At 36.8% G+C, this 16623-nt stretch overlaps 1 protein-coding gene across 3 annotated transcripts; it reads left to right on the forward strand.

The window, feature by feature from the left end:
* Positions 1-1189: 1189 nt before the first annotated feature.
* LOC139691827 (pyridoxine/pyridoxamine 5'-phosphate oxidase-like) lies at positions 1190-10577 on the forward strand. 3 transcript variants are annotated; one of them, XM_071589719.1, is made up of 8 exons: positions 1190-1303; positions 1395-1514; positions 1608-1761; positions 1994-2093; positions 2173-2226; positions 2443-2642; positions 3518-3727; positions 9699-10577. In XM_071589719.1, coding segments are annotated over exons 1-7 (795 nt in total). In that variant the 5' UTR covers positions 1190-1302; the 3' UTR covers positions 3684-3727; positions 9699-10577. The 3 variants fall into 3 exon arrangements, with proteins under 3 accessions (XP_071445820.1, XP_071445822.1, XP_071445821.1); XM_071589721.1 differs by having other exon boundaries at positions 1414-1514; XM_071589720.1 differs by having other exon boundaries at positions 1190-1514.
* Positions 10578-16623: the final 6046 nt, after the last annotated feature.

Consider the following 16623-nt stretch of genomic DNA (forward strand, 5'->3'; position numbering starts at 1 on the left):
TTTGTTCATACTATTTCAGAATTAGTACAATTTACTTCTCAAAGAAGCATCCATTAATGAGCTGTGGGAACATTGCGGTAGGTTTATGGAGCTGAAACTACAATTGCACAGAGATTAGAGTAGGACTGGTAAAGCAGTGAAGGCACTTCAGATTATTTCCAATTGGCACTTCAGATTATTATCAATTTCCCACACCTATTCCATCATAAAGTATCACAGACTGTACTGTGCCAATGAGATATGTATTTGTGAATATATGGAAGATGTAAATGTTGATTCTAGGTACTATGGTTTAGAATTTTGACAATAAATCTGAATGAATACATTATTGTGTGTGAATATTTTCCAATATCTAAGCAAATTTAAACAACATCATATTAACTGCGAAATTATGAACAGAATTACTTCAGTGTAGCTTAGTTAATAGTTGGTAGGAGGTCACATGGATGTGGCCGACACTTGATTAGGTAGATATGAACAAAGGCATTTTTTCAATAATGAAAATGAATGCCATGCTCTATAAAAATAATGTTTGTGTATTTGATTGTTATGAAATTTAAGATCAGATTATAAAGGGGCCTGTAAAGGTTTTCATGGGTTTCCCTTCACTTTGACCAAATACCAGGCCAAATGCCATTCCCGTGTAGAAGGTTGAAATAATAAAAACTTTTCAATGCCTCTTGTCATTGATAGTAAATACATATTTTGCCATGATGGAATTTGAAAACATTTTCTGTTGTTTATCCCATCTACGGCCTTCGACAATGTTGCTTTAATTATGTCGCCTTTACGAATGCACTGATCTTTGCCTTCTCAATGCCCAAATAGAAAACTATTCCTGGAAATGAAAGCAAAGACAAAAATGTAAAAATTGAAATCTTTTCCAAAGACTCACGTTTAAAAAACGATTAATTAGAATCTTGTTGCTGGCTTGAAGGTTGGTTGGGTTTAACTAAGCGCACGGCATGTGAAATTTGCACATCAGGGATCCATCCATTTTCAAACTTACCGCTATGTTAGTCAAACGCGAAAACATGTATTTATATATGCATTTTGTAAAATTTGAAACATTTAAAAATCAAAAAAAGATAACTAAAATAATAACATTTAAGCAATTCTGAGGTAGTTATTTCTCTTGTATTCAGCTGCAATGCTTAGTTGGACTAATACAGTGTTTGCCATAAAATTTTATCCGGTGTCATGAACGTTGCCTGGAGGTTTTCAAGAATACTTATATGGGAAAAAACTTCTGAATAATTAAAATTATTGTTCTCCCATGATACCCGAGACGACCTTGTTTCAAGTAACTGTTACCCACCTGTTTATAGATGATTAAATCGTGATACGCATATTTATTTTATAAGGAAGGAAACTTGGTTTCTATTTTACACTAGTGTTTGTGAACCGTTCCAGCCAATTTATTTGGAAAGTAACGATTACAGAAGTGCATAAGGCTTTCGGTTGGATTATGTCTCGATCTGCAGGTGATACCAGTAATGTAGGGACTTTAAATGGTATGCTGAAATTTTTATTTTATTTATTCATTAACTATTTTATCATTATATTGTGCTCTATATGTGACCAATTCAATTTATTCTCTTTTTTAGCATTAAATAGTCAATATCGACTCAAAAGTGATGTATTTACCGAAAAGGACCTTGTAGCAAGAGAACCTATTGCTCAATTCAAGGAATGGTTTGAACTTGCAATACAAAAGGGTATAAATGAACCAAACGCAATGTGTTTGGCGACCGCGACTAAGTGAGTTTATTCCGAAATAGGTAACATACCGTACTGCTTGTAGTTTATGCATTTAGATGGTATTGAAATAGGATGAATGGTACTGGATCAGGATGTCTCCTGTTTGTTTATTTTCGTGTAATACACCTGAGTTTTACATTTTTCGTACAAATATTCTGCTACATAAGTTTTTAACTTTTCATTTGTCCCTCCAGTGAATGCCTAGTTTAATATATTTCTCTTTACTTTATAGGGATGGCATTCCATCTGCCAGATATGTTTTGCTAAAAGGCTACGGAAAGGACGGATTTAGGTTTTTCACAAATTATAAGAGTAGGAAAGGACATGAACTTGTAAGAGTCGTACATCTGCATTGCCTCCAATTCGCATCCGATAGGGTAAACTTAAGTAGTATTTATTTTATTATTGCAGGCTGCGAACCCAAAGGCCGCTTTGGTATTTTATTGGGAGCCTCTGAAGAGATCTGTAAGTGTACTACTATAATTTTATGATAATGCTCATAGTCAATGTTTTCTCCATAATTAGAATACCTTGGTTTTAAGTTCTCTACTGAGTATTTACAAAACAGGGAACTGATGTGTGATAAATTTAAATGTGTATCTTTTGTGACATTTTCTAAAGTAATTATCAATGTATGTGACATTTTTTGTTCAATAAGTATCAGACCTTCTCAATTCTAAGGTGCGCATTGAAGGAACGGTTGAAAAGCTTCCTGTAGTGGACTCTGATGCATATTTTGCTAGTCGCTGGAGGGACAGTCAAATTGGTACATCTGTTAGTGAACAAAGCAGCGTGATTCCAAGCAGAAGCACTCTCACAGCCTTGGAGGAAAAAATGAAAGTGGAATATGAGGGCAGAGAGATCCCTCGTCCTGAGTTCTGGTAACCTTATATTCTTTTCAAGCTCACTATTTTCTTCATTTCTCAATCATAGAAGTATTCCTCATCATCATAATGAGTAATCAATTTAAGAATTGTCTTTTAGCAGGTATCCTGTTTCAGACTTTTCATCTCTTAATTCCCTCTTAGCTACTTCCACCACCTGATTCCTGCAATTTATCCTTGCCTTGCTTTGTAAGTCTCAGCCACTATATTTTCTCTGCCTCAGTATCTGTTTAATTTGTTTTTCTCCGATTGTGTGTTTACTATTGGCTTCCTCTTATAATACTTCTTCATTAAACATTAAATATATATATTTATAAAATATCCATGAACTGGGTGTAAATGACTCAAGAAGGTAGCGATTTACATTGAAGAATAAAACAAATTTCAATGCACAGAGCAATGTCTACACTCTTGGCAGCAGTGAATTTAGTCTTTTCCAATGTGCTAACATACTGAATAATTTACACAAAATACCGGAATAGATAAAGAGATATGAAATGGATAAAAATGCTATTGGGTGGAGGGCTTTATAAAGTTAATCATTATTATTTCTCTGGCATGATAAATGTCTTGTCAGTTTTTTCATCCAAATGAAAAACCAAATTTCTATAATTAAACTTAAATGAAATTACTACCTTCATTTTAACTTTAATAGTCGTGAACATGGGTTGTTCTATTTTGTGGCATATCTTTGGTTTGGCTCTTCTCCAACTATCCCATTCCTGAACACATCCCATAAGATTTTCCTATACCAATATTTCCCAACAATAATAGGTATCATTTAAATTTTTGCAACACACAGAATATCAGCATGGATGCTGGTTTATATGAATATCAATAACATGTTCCATATGTTGTTTTTTTCCTTTTAGGGGTGGATACATCTTGATTCCTCATGCAGTTGAATTTTGGCAAGGCCAGACTGATCGCATACATGATAGGATTAAGTTCAGAAGACCAAAAACTGATGAAAAACCTGATGGTATCATGCTACATGAAGGAGAGGATGGTTGGGTGTTTGAAAGACTTTCACCCTAATCATTATTTTCCCACTTGACTGAGCCAGGGAGTTAAATTTCACAGTAAGTTGCAGTACACACCAAATGAAGAAATAGTGTTAACTCTTAAGAATTGTAAGAAACGTCATCCATAGAAAATAAATTAAGGGTGTTGATACAAAATGATTATTAATGCATCAGAGGAAGTCTTATTTGCAAAGTAATTTACTGGTACATTACCATGTAAATACTGTACCCAAGGCCAGCTAATGCAAATCCATTGTCCGAGAAGAATCACTCTTCTATTTCTACACTGTCATATGCTTGCCACATAGTCTACATTGTCATATACAGTGTGGTTGTCAAAAAAAAATCAATTTTTTACCAGGTACAACCAAAGGATACAGAAACGTTTAGTTAGTGGTACTCATCCAAAGCATTTAACAACCTATTGCAGATTAAATTATTGATAAGTAAACCCCACTCATTAATTAACCCACTTGCTGAATATTTTTTCTCTATGATCCCTACCCCGTAAACTACTATTTCTTCCTTTGAAACTCACCGTTTATAAAATATGTTATAACTTGTGAATTTATTCTCATACCTCTCTGGAAATTTTCACAGATTTAGATTATTTTATTTCATTTTTTTTAAGATTTGGCAATTTGATAAAATTATTATTATTATTAGGTAATCTTCCGGTTAAGGTAGGTTTTTGAATGGATGTAATTACTAATTAAATAATTTGTGGCCCCTAGCAAAACACAACATCCTACTCTACATCAGGTCCCTCTTCAGCTCTGAGTACTTTCTTCTTCCCTTCATCCTGTCCAACATCCCTATTCTGTTCCTTCCCTTTCCTCGTTTGCCTAACATCCTCCCCTCAATTACAGTCTTCAACATCCCGCTGCCGGTCAATACCCCCTTCAGCCACTTTTCCTGCCTCCATAGGATTGCTCCTAATAAACCCCTCTCTTCGCCCACCATACCAAGTACTTCCTCGTTTGTTTTCTTCTCTGTCCATTTCACCTTCTCCATTCTTCTCCACACCCACATTTCAAAAGCCTCCAATCTACGTCTATCCTCCTGCTTCAATGACCACGTTTCCGTGCCGTACATAGCTACGCTCCATACCAAAGTTTTTACGAGTCTTTTCTTAACATCCTTACTCAACGTCCCCGTCATCAACTCCCTCCTCCTTGTGAAAGCCTCTTTGCCTAGCGCAATTCTTCTCCTTACGTCCTTACTACTTTGACCGTGTTTGTCCAAAACACTACCGAGATACGTAAACTGTTCTACCCGCTCTAGTTTTTGCCCTCCTATTTTAATGTTAAGCTTAGCCTTTTTCTTTCTAGAAAATCGCATAACCTTTGTTTTATTAATATTGATTCTCATCCCATACCTGTTGCACTGAATTTCCAATTCACTAATCAATGCTTGCAGCCCCTTGACTGAGTGACAAACTAAGGCTTGGTCATCAGCAAACCTAACTGATTTTACGAATTCCCCTCCGACTTTCATTCCTACCTCCAGTTCTTCCCATGCCACTTTAATCATTTCCTCTGCATACAGGTTGAACAGTAACGGTGATAATGGGCAACCCTGCCTTACACCTCTTCCTAACACTGCCCAACCTGACTCCCCGTTCCCCAGTCTTACCCGAGCAGTCTGAGACATGTACAGGTTGCGGATTAGCCTCCTTTCCCTCCAATATATTCCTATTTTCTGCAGAATACTCATTAGTTTTTCCCAATTCACTCTATCAAACGCTTTTTCGAAATCGACGAAACAGGCAAATACCTCCTGGTTGTGTTCTATATTCATCTTGATTAATAATCTCATTACTGCAATGGCATCACGCGTACCTCTCCCCTTCCTAAACCCAAACTGATCATCTCCTAAGTAATCATTTGCCCTACTCTCTATCCTTTTGTTTATGATCCTGAGAACAACTTTAGCTTCGTGGGATATCAAACTAATTGTCCTATAGTCCTCACATGACGTGGCCTTTACCTTTTTCGGAATAGGAACTAAAACTGATTTCACAAAGTCTTCCGGCCAGATTCCTTCCTCATAAATACTACGGATTAGCCTGTATAGCCTCTTCCTCCCACGTTTTCCTAAGCATTTTAAAAGTTCCACGGGAATGTTATCCACCCCCACAGCCTTATTTAGTTTCATCTCCCTTAATGCCCTTTCAATCTCATTGTCTAGTATGCCTGGACCTAAGCTATCATCCTCTACGTCATGTTCCTTTTCTATGTCTAACTTTGTTGGTCGAAGTTCTTTACTGTACAGTTCTTCTATATTCTCCTTCCATCTCTCTTGGATCTTCCCTGCGTCAACTATTACCTTACCCGCCTTATCTCTAACTGCTATCGTGGATCTCCCTTTCTTAATTCCCGATAAAGATTTAACTTTGCTGTACAGCACACCGATTTCACCCTTCCTCTGCAGACTTTCCATATCCTCGCACTGCGTCTTCCACCATGCTTCTTTTGCTTTATTTGTTGCCCGCCTCAATTTATTGTTTAATTCTTTGTACTTCATTTTGCCTAATTCTGTATTTACATTCTTCCATTTTCTCCGCTCATCCATCTTTGTAATCATCTCATCCGTGATCCATGGTTTCCTAGTCCTTTTAGTGTTAACGATTCCATAGTGTCTTTTATGGCTTTAGACAACCCTTTCTTAATACTGTCCCATTTTTCTTCAATAGTACTTAGCTCTTTACCATCCTTCATGATATCCTCTACCGCCTGTTTGTATTCCTTCCTTTTCAAACCATTTAATGCTTCTACATTCCATTTTCTGACTCGCCGCCCCTGCCTTATCTTTTTAAAACGGACGCTACATTTCATAACAACTAAATTGTGGTCAGAGTCATCATCCGCTCCCGGGAAGCTGTGCGAATTTATCACACTGTTCCTAAACCTGTGTCTAACCAGGATATAATCTAGCTGATATCTTCCTGAGTCACCTGGCATTTTCCATGTATACCTGCATGTATACCTGTGGTGTCTAAACCAAGTGTTGGTGATGACTAAGCCCAGTCTCCTGCAGAACTCAACTGCTTTCTCCCCGCGGTCATTCCTCGTGCCTAAACCGTAGTCCCCGACCTCGTCACCATCTCTTTCTTCGCCTACCGTCGCATTCCAATCCCCCATCACTATCAAATGTTTCCCTGCAGGAACACACGCGATTATGTCCTCTAACTGTTTGATAAAATATGAAGGAGAAATATGTATAAGCAAATATTTTATGTCTGCAATCTTAATTTCTTATTATTGTCTACCACCTATTTTAGCAATGTATTATGAGTTTTTTGATTGTTGAATTTTGTATATAATTCTTTATATAGCTTCTGAAATATTCCCATTTGTCTATGACAATAATTTTAAGATGATAATTGAGTATCTCTAGCATTTTAGCTCAAAATGAAAAGTATTGTCTCTACTTTACTAGGTTATTAGTCAAGTATGAATATTGTATTCTCAAAGAATATTTTACTTCCGGGTAATAATATTCCAATAGTATAATTATAAACACATCTTTGGGCAATTTTCATTTATTAGGTTTTGAAATAGTCTGGTAAGTGAATGGGTGTAAGGTCTGACTCACATTTATATTTTCTTTCCCTCCATTTCACAGCTGTGATTTCATTTCTATGTAGTACATGACCTTCTATTTTGTTCAATGGTATTTTTTTAACATTCAATCTACATGTATTTATTACACCAAATGTATTAATTTTTCATCAATCAACTTAGTAAATGCAGCAGATGATTTCTATGAGTATTTATCCAATGCTACCTTGTGAACTTAGTCAGTGTTTGAGTGCAAACTTCTAATATTGTAGCCTCACATGTAGGTTTCTAAGAAACTGTGGGAGGTGCCGCAACAGTAAATTTTAACGGAGTCATTTGCTAATATGCATTTCAATGCAACAATTTCAGAGTGTAAAAATCATTTGCCTTGACCGGGCTTTGAACCCGGATCCCTCGATGTCCGGCCGATTGCTTTAGGCAGTTAAACTATCGAAGCGTCCTCTTAAACTTTGAAATTTTGGAGGCTTTAAAGGAACAAGATGTTTTGACAAAATACCATACATACAATGTCACAGGTATTCGTAGTCGTGCGCGATGCGTATGGTCAAGGCGAATGATTTTTACACTCTGACATTGTTGCATTGAAATGCATATTAGCAGATGACTCCGTTAAAAGTTACTGTTGCGGCATCTCCCGCAGTTTCTTGGAGTTTGTCTAAGGTAACAACAGCCTAAGTGTTTAAAGTTGGCTGTTACCTCATGGACTGTGACACATCGCGCATGACTACAAATGCCTTTGACTTTGTATGTATGGCATTTCGTCACAAGATGTTGTTCATTTGAAGTCCCCAAAATTTCAGTTTAAGTGGACGCCTTGATAGCTTAACTGCCTAAAGCTCTTGGCTGGACATCAAGGGATCTGGGTTCGAATCCTGCTCAACGCAAATGATTTTTACACTCTTAAATTGTTGCCTTCACCTGTAGGACTTTCTTGTCCCCTTAATGTTTTATTTTGAGGATAAAAAGAGAATTGAAGGCAGCACTCTGTAGGAAATATTTTGTGAAACTTATTAAAAAAGCAAGCAAATTTTCCTAGGTTTTACTTTCCAGGAAGGCTTTTGTTGCATTTTCTAGGAATTTCACTTCACTAGGATTGCTCAACACTCTTCTAATTATTCTCCTACTTATGTTCAAACGTAGTGTAGGATGTGGTTTCTTTGACAACTTAATTGTTTTTACAACTCTTCCTCATGTGAGCTACAGAACTATACAGGGGATCTACAGACAAAACACAGCATCTTCATTGTCACTGAGGAAATCTGGGCTACTTTCACCATCCATATCGTCTGATTATTGAAAGCTATCAAAATTTCTCACACAATGGTTATAATAATTCAATCATCGCTTTCAAGAAGAGGATTTTTCACTTCATTATGTGTAAAAATCCATGGAAACATTGGGAGGGCAGTAAATGTTATTGTTGAAACCTAAAAATGAGAGTTTGAGTAATTTCTGTGTTGTAAACTGAGTTTAACAAAAATTGAGGTCTGATGAATCACCATCTATGTAAGCCAGAGGGACTTTATGAAAGGGTGGAGAATCACCATTTTTGTAAGAAAATTTATTAAAGACATTGACAATGTTGGTAATGTACCAAAAAGTGAGAGATAAGAAGGCACTTCCCCCAAGAAATCTTATTCTACATCTACCACCTATGTTTCAACAGATTTTATCATCTGGCTATGGGTCAACAAAATTTGTTGAATCCTAGGTCATGGATGTGTTATAAAATTTCTTAGGGGAATAGTCTTCGGTAAGGAAAAGTTCCACAAGGTGAAGCCTTAAGTTTTTTGTTTTATTTTGTAAGATATTCATTTTATGAAAAAAATAATTTTCATCTGAGGAACTGAAATTAATATAATTTTAATAATGTTTAGGTTAACTCTATTGCCAATATTGCTCCTAATTTCTGACCTCACCAATCACGTCAAAGGATTTGTCTAGAACTGTTATCCTATAGCCAAATTTTATTCAGAAATATTGTGAAAAGCAGCAATAAATAATCATAAATACATAAAGTCGTTATTATTAGGTAGTCTATTATTTAGTTAGGCTTTGGGTGAACACAAACGTAACACCACTACATTTCTTATCTGTGCCCAGACCCCTCAATACCATAATCCCTTTTTCAATTCTGCATACATTCTACCCTCACTTTAAGTCAGTCTAAAGTGCCTATCCTTTTCCTGTCTCTTTCTCACTTGCCCAACATTCTCCACAGTATCAGTTTTCAATATTCCATTGCCAATCAACAATTGACTTGAATTAGAGGATCTCTGGTTTGGGATGAAGTTACTTCCAAGTCATATTGCACAAAGGATCACATATCCATTATATTAACTTCTGTATTTTATATTCATGATTTAACGACAAATTTGGGTAATTTGATGTCTCTTTTTCTTGTTTCATGAACATGAATGATACTTTAATTTCTTTTCCCACAGAAGAAGTGGATATATTGAAATAGAACTGATGGATGTGAAGATGGTGCCACCCTTCAAAACCTACGTATGAGGTTGGCTGTCCTTGAACGAGAACAAAAAATAGCTAACCAAATAAAAGGAACTATAGTGATCTGCACTATTCTTTTAATGTTAACCACACATGTTGTGTCCATTAAAAAAATATTTTGGAGGCTATTAATAATTGTGGACACCAAAATTTCTCTTTTGAGGGGGTGTTTGTTTTGAACCAAAGTTATGTGATGTATATCTGCTTTGTTGTGGAAAACTCTTGAGAGGATACAGTAACTCGACATGCCTCACAACTAAATATTTTAAATATCTTAATGATTTATGTGTTTCACTTTGCCAGTTGTTAAGTGGTATGGTAAATCATGTCTTCCAAAAATATTCATATAATGGTGTAATTGTTGTGATCCAATTCACAGCAAATTTATCTGAACATAATTTGTTTAATATTGGGGAAACTAGTGTGTGTTTAATGTAGGCAGTTTACAGGCTAATTTTGTGTGGGTTGCATATGAATACACTCATTCTTCCCCAATATGCATCTCTTGTGGAACAATATACAGAGGGGTCTTGGTGATTAGTCCTTTTGAAACTCTGTGCTTAGTTTTTTTAGAAATATTTTGAAAAAAAATTGTTATTATGGTCGGTTGATGTTCTTTATTAGTACAAATACTGGGAAGGTCTCTGCCATAAGCATGGGCTTATTATTTTCTTTTTATGAATGGCAATTTTATGGCTGTCAATGTTATGTTCTTTAGCTCAGCTGTCTTCTTTGTTGAATGTCTGTCATCATGTTATATTTTTCATATGTATTATCTGTTAATGAGGATTTTACACCAGAAATACAATATTTTGTTGCAGTAAATGTTGGTTGTCATTTTTCATAGTGTCACATAGTGCTGCATTTTCTACTATATTATATGAATGGAATGTTTTTGCACTATTATTTGGTGAGATCGTGATGCAAATCGCATACTCCCCCATTACAATAGTCATACTCCCCCAGCCGATTGTCAAATATTGAAAAGTGATTTAGTTGGCTTAAAGGCGACCACGAGGTCTAATTTGGTCTTGGAACCACAGTGGATGCAATTATGTCATGTGGCTCCTTTGGTCGGCTCTTTGGCTTGCTACCTTTGTAGATGCAGTGAAAAATGTTTCCGGCAGTGTTGCCTTATCCGGACCAAGTTTAAAAAACTAAGATGCCTGCCTAGTGATAGTCATATACCTCAAATGGATATGTTATCCGTGCTTTGTAGTTCTGATTCTCCTTTGAAGGGTGAGGGTGCATTGGTAAATGATTCTAAATCATCTTTTAGTGATGCGAATGACAATGATGGTTTTATAGAGGTGAAGCATTCGTGAGCAAGGTGCCGTAAAATCCTATATGGAAAGGTGAAGGAAGTTAATGACAGTTCAATTAAGGATACATAAAAAAATGTCTTAGTCATGTGTGGAAAGTTCAACCGATGACCACAATGGAGGATGAAATTCGATCTTTTCTGAGTAGATCCGTGAAAAGTGACTTAGAAGTGGTGAAACTTGAAGCTAAGGGTGAATACGCTTCCTTTCGTGTCTCCACAGCGGATTCATGCAAAGTATTGCTTCCAAGTGAATCTTTCTGGTCGGAAAATGTTACCATTAGGCCATTCTATTTCCCTCAAAACCACACTTCCTCTAGGGAAGTCTCAGCAAGGGACAACATCCGACAAGTTGTTGATAGTGACATTACAGATGTAAGCTTTGAGCCTACGGTCAACCCACTATCATTTAACTGCTCGTCTGCCCAAGTAAAGCGTATGATCACCCGAAACAACGGCATGACCTCGACATCGAAAGAGGAACCTCTCAAAAACGTGAAAAATTTTATTTGACTAGGCAACAGGAAATCTGAGAGGATTTTCCCTATCAAGATCTTGCATATAAATATTAAGTGTGTTAGAAACAAAATTTCTGAATTGGAAATACTGCTAGACGACTACCAACCTAACTTTCTGTGTTTATGTGGACGTTGGCTGTTAAACCAGGAATTGCCGTCCTTTAAACTCTCAGGTTACCGAGTTTTTCCATACTATAAAAAAAGACTTCCACAGATTTTATTATATGGTACAATGCGTTTCACCGGCTTGCAGCATCATCAGGTAAATAAAATCTGTAGAAACGTACAAGTCTTTCCTTTTAGTATGGATATTAAATACTTCCACGAAGTGAAGCCTGAAACAATAGAATATACAGAGTTTTTGATGTGTTCTGCCGATCCAACTGTAAAAATGGTGGTGTCATGTTGCTTTCAAAAGAAATATTTGAGTAATGTAAATGTCGCGTGAATGTAATTCCCTACAAACATTTGTTAGATGAGTGCAATTTTGAATGCTCTGTGATGGCATTAATTATTAAAAAATTTTCTGTGACCCTTTGTTCTTTATACAGGTCACCCATGGGAAACTTCCCTTTGTTTTTAGATAAATTTGTCAGTCTTTTAGAAGTTATAATTGCGAAGTATCCCAATGGTATGATAATTTTTACTGGTGATCTTAACATTGACGTGTTGGCTAACACAGCCGATAAAACTGAATTTTTGAATATTCTTCAATCTTATAACTTGCGTGTACATAATAAGGAACCCTCTCGCATAGCTACACATTCTTTTACCTCATTTGATGTTTTCATTTCTAATTTTGATGGTAATGAAGTAAATACTCGGACAATTCCCTCACATCTTTCTGATTTCTGACCATTACCCCATTGTTGCTACTTTTCTAATGAATGCTAACACTCGTTTGGAGGTTTATCCCACTCGATCTTTCAATTGCTCTAACATTCATCATTTTAGGAATCTCTTATGGCTTGAGGAGTGACACAATGTGTATAACACTGCCTCTTTTGATAAAAGCTATGATAATATTTATACTAAATTTCTGCACTACTTTAACATGTCATTTCCTGTTCAGTACAAAAAAAGAACAAAGTCTCCTGAGTGTTAACCTTGGATAAGTAATGAAATACGTTTCATGGCTCAGTATCTTAAAGAGCTGGCCATTTCTAGTAAAACTAATGGCAAACTTAAGACTGAAAAAATTAAACGGAAAAAGCATTACCATCAATTGCTACAGTCAGCTAAACATTGTTATAATGACCACAGGATCATTAACTCTGGCAATAAATCTGGAAAATTATTAATAACTCCAGAAACAAACCCAGGAAGCAGTCTCAAATTCAAATTAATGATTCATCAGGAATTATTATATCGGTCTTTTCCGAACTTGCCTGTAACTTTGCTGATCACTTTCAACCTTCTTCTATTGCTAAGCAGAGCAATTCTCCTAATTTAGAAGCAATAGCTGCTACCCACTCAAAGTCCCTATTTCTCTATCCCCTCACAAAATCTGAACAAAAATATAGTGAAGAATTTAGGTACAAAACGAAGCTATGGTTTTGATGGAATACCCAGTTATATTATTAAGCAATGTATTCGCTTCATTATGCAGCCTCTTCGTTTTCTCATAAATTAATCTTTCCGATAAGGAGAGTTTCCATCTCCTCTGAAGGTGTCAAAAGTCATTCCACTTCATAAAAATAAGGGCGATTGACATGACATTAACTCCTACTGTCCAATTTCTCTGCTGAACCAATTCAGCAAAATATTTGAGAAGGCATTCTATTTTAGGATAATTTTTTACCTAGAGGTTTTCAATCTCCTTTAACCATCTCAGCATGGTTTTACAGAACATAAATCTACATATTCTGCTATCAGTTAATAACCCAGACTTAAAATGCTCTAGATAAAAAATGGAAGTTACTGCAATGTTTTTCGATTTCTCGAAAGCTTTTGATTGTTTTGACCACCAATTACTTCTCAAGAAACTCCACCGGATGGGTATCCGTGGCATACCTAATGCTTCAATTAAATCACGCCAATTTGATGGAATACAACACGTGGTTGTTTCTAAAATGGTGCATCTTTTGTTTCCCCAAGTAAGGTCCTTAATCAAGGTATTCCTCAAGGCTCTGTTTTGGGCCTGTCTTGTTTCTTCCTTATATAAATGACCTTGCAGATAGTTTTCAACATGTAAACGGTGCTACCCCCTTGTTATACGCTGATGACACCAACACTATCCTTGTATTGCCTACTTTTGATGAATTGATAGTTAAGTGTAAACAGGTTAGTCACACCTTACTTTCCTGGAGTCATTATAATTTCCTAGATTTGAATATAGAAAAGTCTCACCTAATAAACTTTGCAAATAAAAATAAAGCAAGCATACTACTTTCTATTGAAGTTGATGGGAAGACGATTCCACAGGCATAAAATACCAAATTTTTGGGTTTCCGCATCAATTCTAAAATCTCTTGGGATGAACACATAAGTACTTTAACCAGTAAGTTAAGCTCGCCCTGCTTTTTAATAAGGTCCATTAGATCCACAGTTTTAGTGGCTGTTCTCTGTGCACTATACTATGAAGAATTTTATTCTCACATAGCCAATAGTATCCTTCACTGGGGTTCACCATCTAAGGCCTTGGCTATTTTCAGGGTCCAAAAAAGAGCCATTTGGCTAATAAGTTTTGCAAAACACAATGCCCCTTGCCATCCTGTTTAAAAAATTGGATTAATAGCCAGTGCCATGTATTTATATTTTTCGTGTAGTAGTACATACAAAAAGAAATATATCTGAGTATGTGAAAAATTGCAATATCCACAAATATTCCACTAGGCAGAATGGGCAGCTGCATGTTTTATAAGTACATACAAAAAATGTAGGTGCTGGCCCAAATTTTATGGGTCTTCAACCTTATAATACACTCCCAGCTGAGATTAAGGCCCAAAGAAGTGTGACTGCATTTAAAGACAATATACTTAGGTTCTTAAAATTAAAAATGTTTTATTCAATTGCTGAATTTCTTGATAATGCCTGATATGTGTCTTGTATCCATGTATGTATTTTGTTACTTTCCCCTGATGTGTCTTATATCAAGTGTAACAGTTGTAACAACTTGATCACTGGACAAATAAAATGTATTATTATTATTACAATACATCAACAATACTTTGCTATATTATAACGAGTGTTTTCAAAGTTGAATGAATGCATTTTTTCACCATTTCCTTTAATTCTTGTAACCCAAAATTCTCTTGTGCATTTTAGGTTCTGGTAGGGGGAGCTATAAAAATCTACTTTAACTCAAACAATGAACCTCATTTGAGTCAAACTTTGACCATTACCATTTTTTGTACCAGTCAAATCTACCTGCACAGATGTCGTAAGGGTGCATTGCAGTGCTATCTAATGCCTTCATTGATAACTTTTTTGAATGTACAAAAACTCTATACTCCCTTTTTTCATTTATTTCTTATTATTATTTTTTCTTCTAAGGGGATAGGGATGGTGTCGCGGCTAACGTACTGGCTTCCTACCCAGAGGGCCTGGGTTCAAATCCTGGAGGAGGCAGATATTTTTCAATAGTATCCTGATCCCTACTTGAGGTGCTTGGTGGAGGGTACTTTGAATGAGTACGCAGTCCATTGGATGGGACGTTAAGCTGCGGACCACTTGGCACCTTTCGTTAAGAGGAGGTTAATTCTAAAGCCAGGTTTCTCTCCCCCATGTCCATCCCTAATGTTTCAAATGACCTCAGCTGTCGGTAGCCTCCCATAAAACTACTAAGAACTAGTTCTTTTACTTTAGTTGTACCCCTTATAAATTTCATTCATAAACAATATGAGGGCTACCTAGAAAGTAACTTTCGTTGCGTGCGGTGAGTGAAGTAGTGGGGGAGCCGAATGTTTACTTTATTGACACCCACACTGGGCAAGTATGCCTCAAACTGCCGTGTCTGAAAGGCTGTGCCCCTTGTTATTTGTTTATAGTAGCAAGTCAATATGAGCAATACAATTAGAAACCCCACCAAATGTAAAATGCATTTAGTGATAAGGTTTTTATTGGCAATAAACTTCAAAACTGCTGACATTCATCAGGAAATTTGTGCTGTGCACCGACTAAGTGATGAGTGACAGTTTTGTGCACCAGTGATGTTGTTAGTTTAAGAGTGAATGAACAAATGTCCATGATGTCCAAGAACTGGCCATCCATCAGTTCATCTGTCACAAGGATAGACAGACCTCTGCAGTCCTGTTATGAACATTAGTGTGGCCAATTTTAAACTGAATGGACCACTGCCTCACTCATTATTCCATCTCTGTACACTTCACAAAGTTGCCTATGAATTTCAATTGAATTGTGGTTTTTTGCCAGTAAAAACCTAATCACAGATCACACTTCACAACTTGTCAGATTCTCTTTTGCAGGGAGCAAAGTAGAAGAACTACAGTTTGCATACTACCACAGCAGGATGCGTACTGAGTGTAGGGACTTTTAGATGCAAGATGGTGGCTAGCCCTAACCACCACCGCCACACTAGGTCGATACGTAAGTTACTTCTTGACAGCCCTCATATGTACACCCAATCCATCGCTGGCAAGTGGCAGTAGTAGTAGTTTTTAGGGGCGACCGACAGCTGAGGTCATTTGCCCCATAGGGGATGGACAGGAAAGGATGAAGGGTGGAGAGAAACCCGGTGTCGGCATTAGCCTACTCTTTACGAAAGGCACCAAGGGGTCCGCAGCTTAACTTCCCATCTGACGGACGGCGTACTCACTCAAAGTGCCCTCCACAAAGCACCTCAAGTAGGGATCGAGATACCTCTGAAAAATATTCAACACCGCCGGGATTTGAACCCGCGCCCTCAGGGTGGGAAGCCAATACGTTAGCCCCCGCACCATCTCGATCCCCCTGGCAAGTGGCTAAGTAGACTGGCTCCTCCTCATGATGATTAGATTACCTTTGATTATCACAAGTTGTCTTTCCATTGTTTGCTGCAACCATGCAGTTTCTTACGAC

The sequence above is a fragment of the Hetaerina americana genome, unplaced genomic scaffold, assembly GCF_022747635.1.
Source record: "Hetaerina americana unplaced genomic scaffold, ioHetAmer1.1.p SCAF_4, whole genome shotgun sequence".
In the NCBI taxonomy this organism is placed as follows: domain Eukaryota; kingdom Metazoa; phylum Arthropoda; class Insecta; order Odonata; family Calopterygidae; genus Hetaerina; species Hetaerina americana.

Excerpts from the sequence above, each read along its gene's own strand:
- LOC139691827 (XM_071589719.1), top strand. Across the intron at positions 2,227-2,442 it reads GGGAGCCTCTGAAGAGATCT|GTGCGCATTGAAGGAACGGT; the intron begins GTAAGTGTACTA and ends CTCAATTCTAAG. Across the intron at positions 2,643-3,517 it reads ATCCCTCGTCCTGAGTTCTG|GGGTGGATACATCTTGATTC; the intron begins GTAACCTTATAT and ends TTTTCCTTTTAG.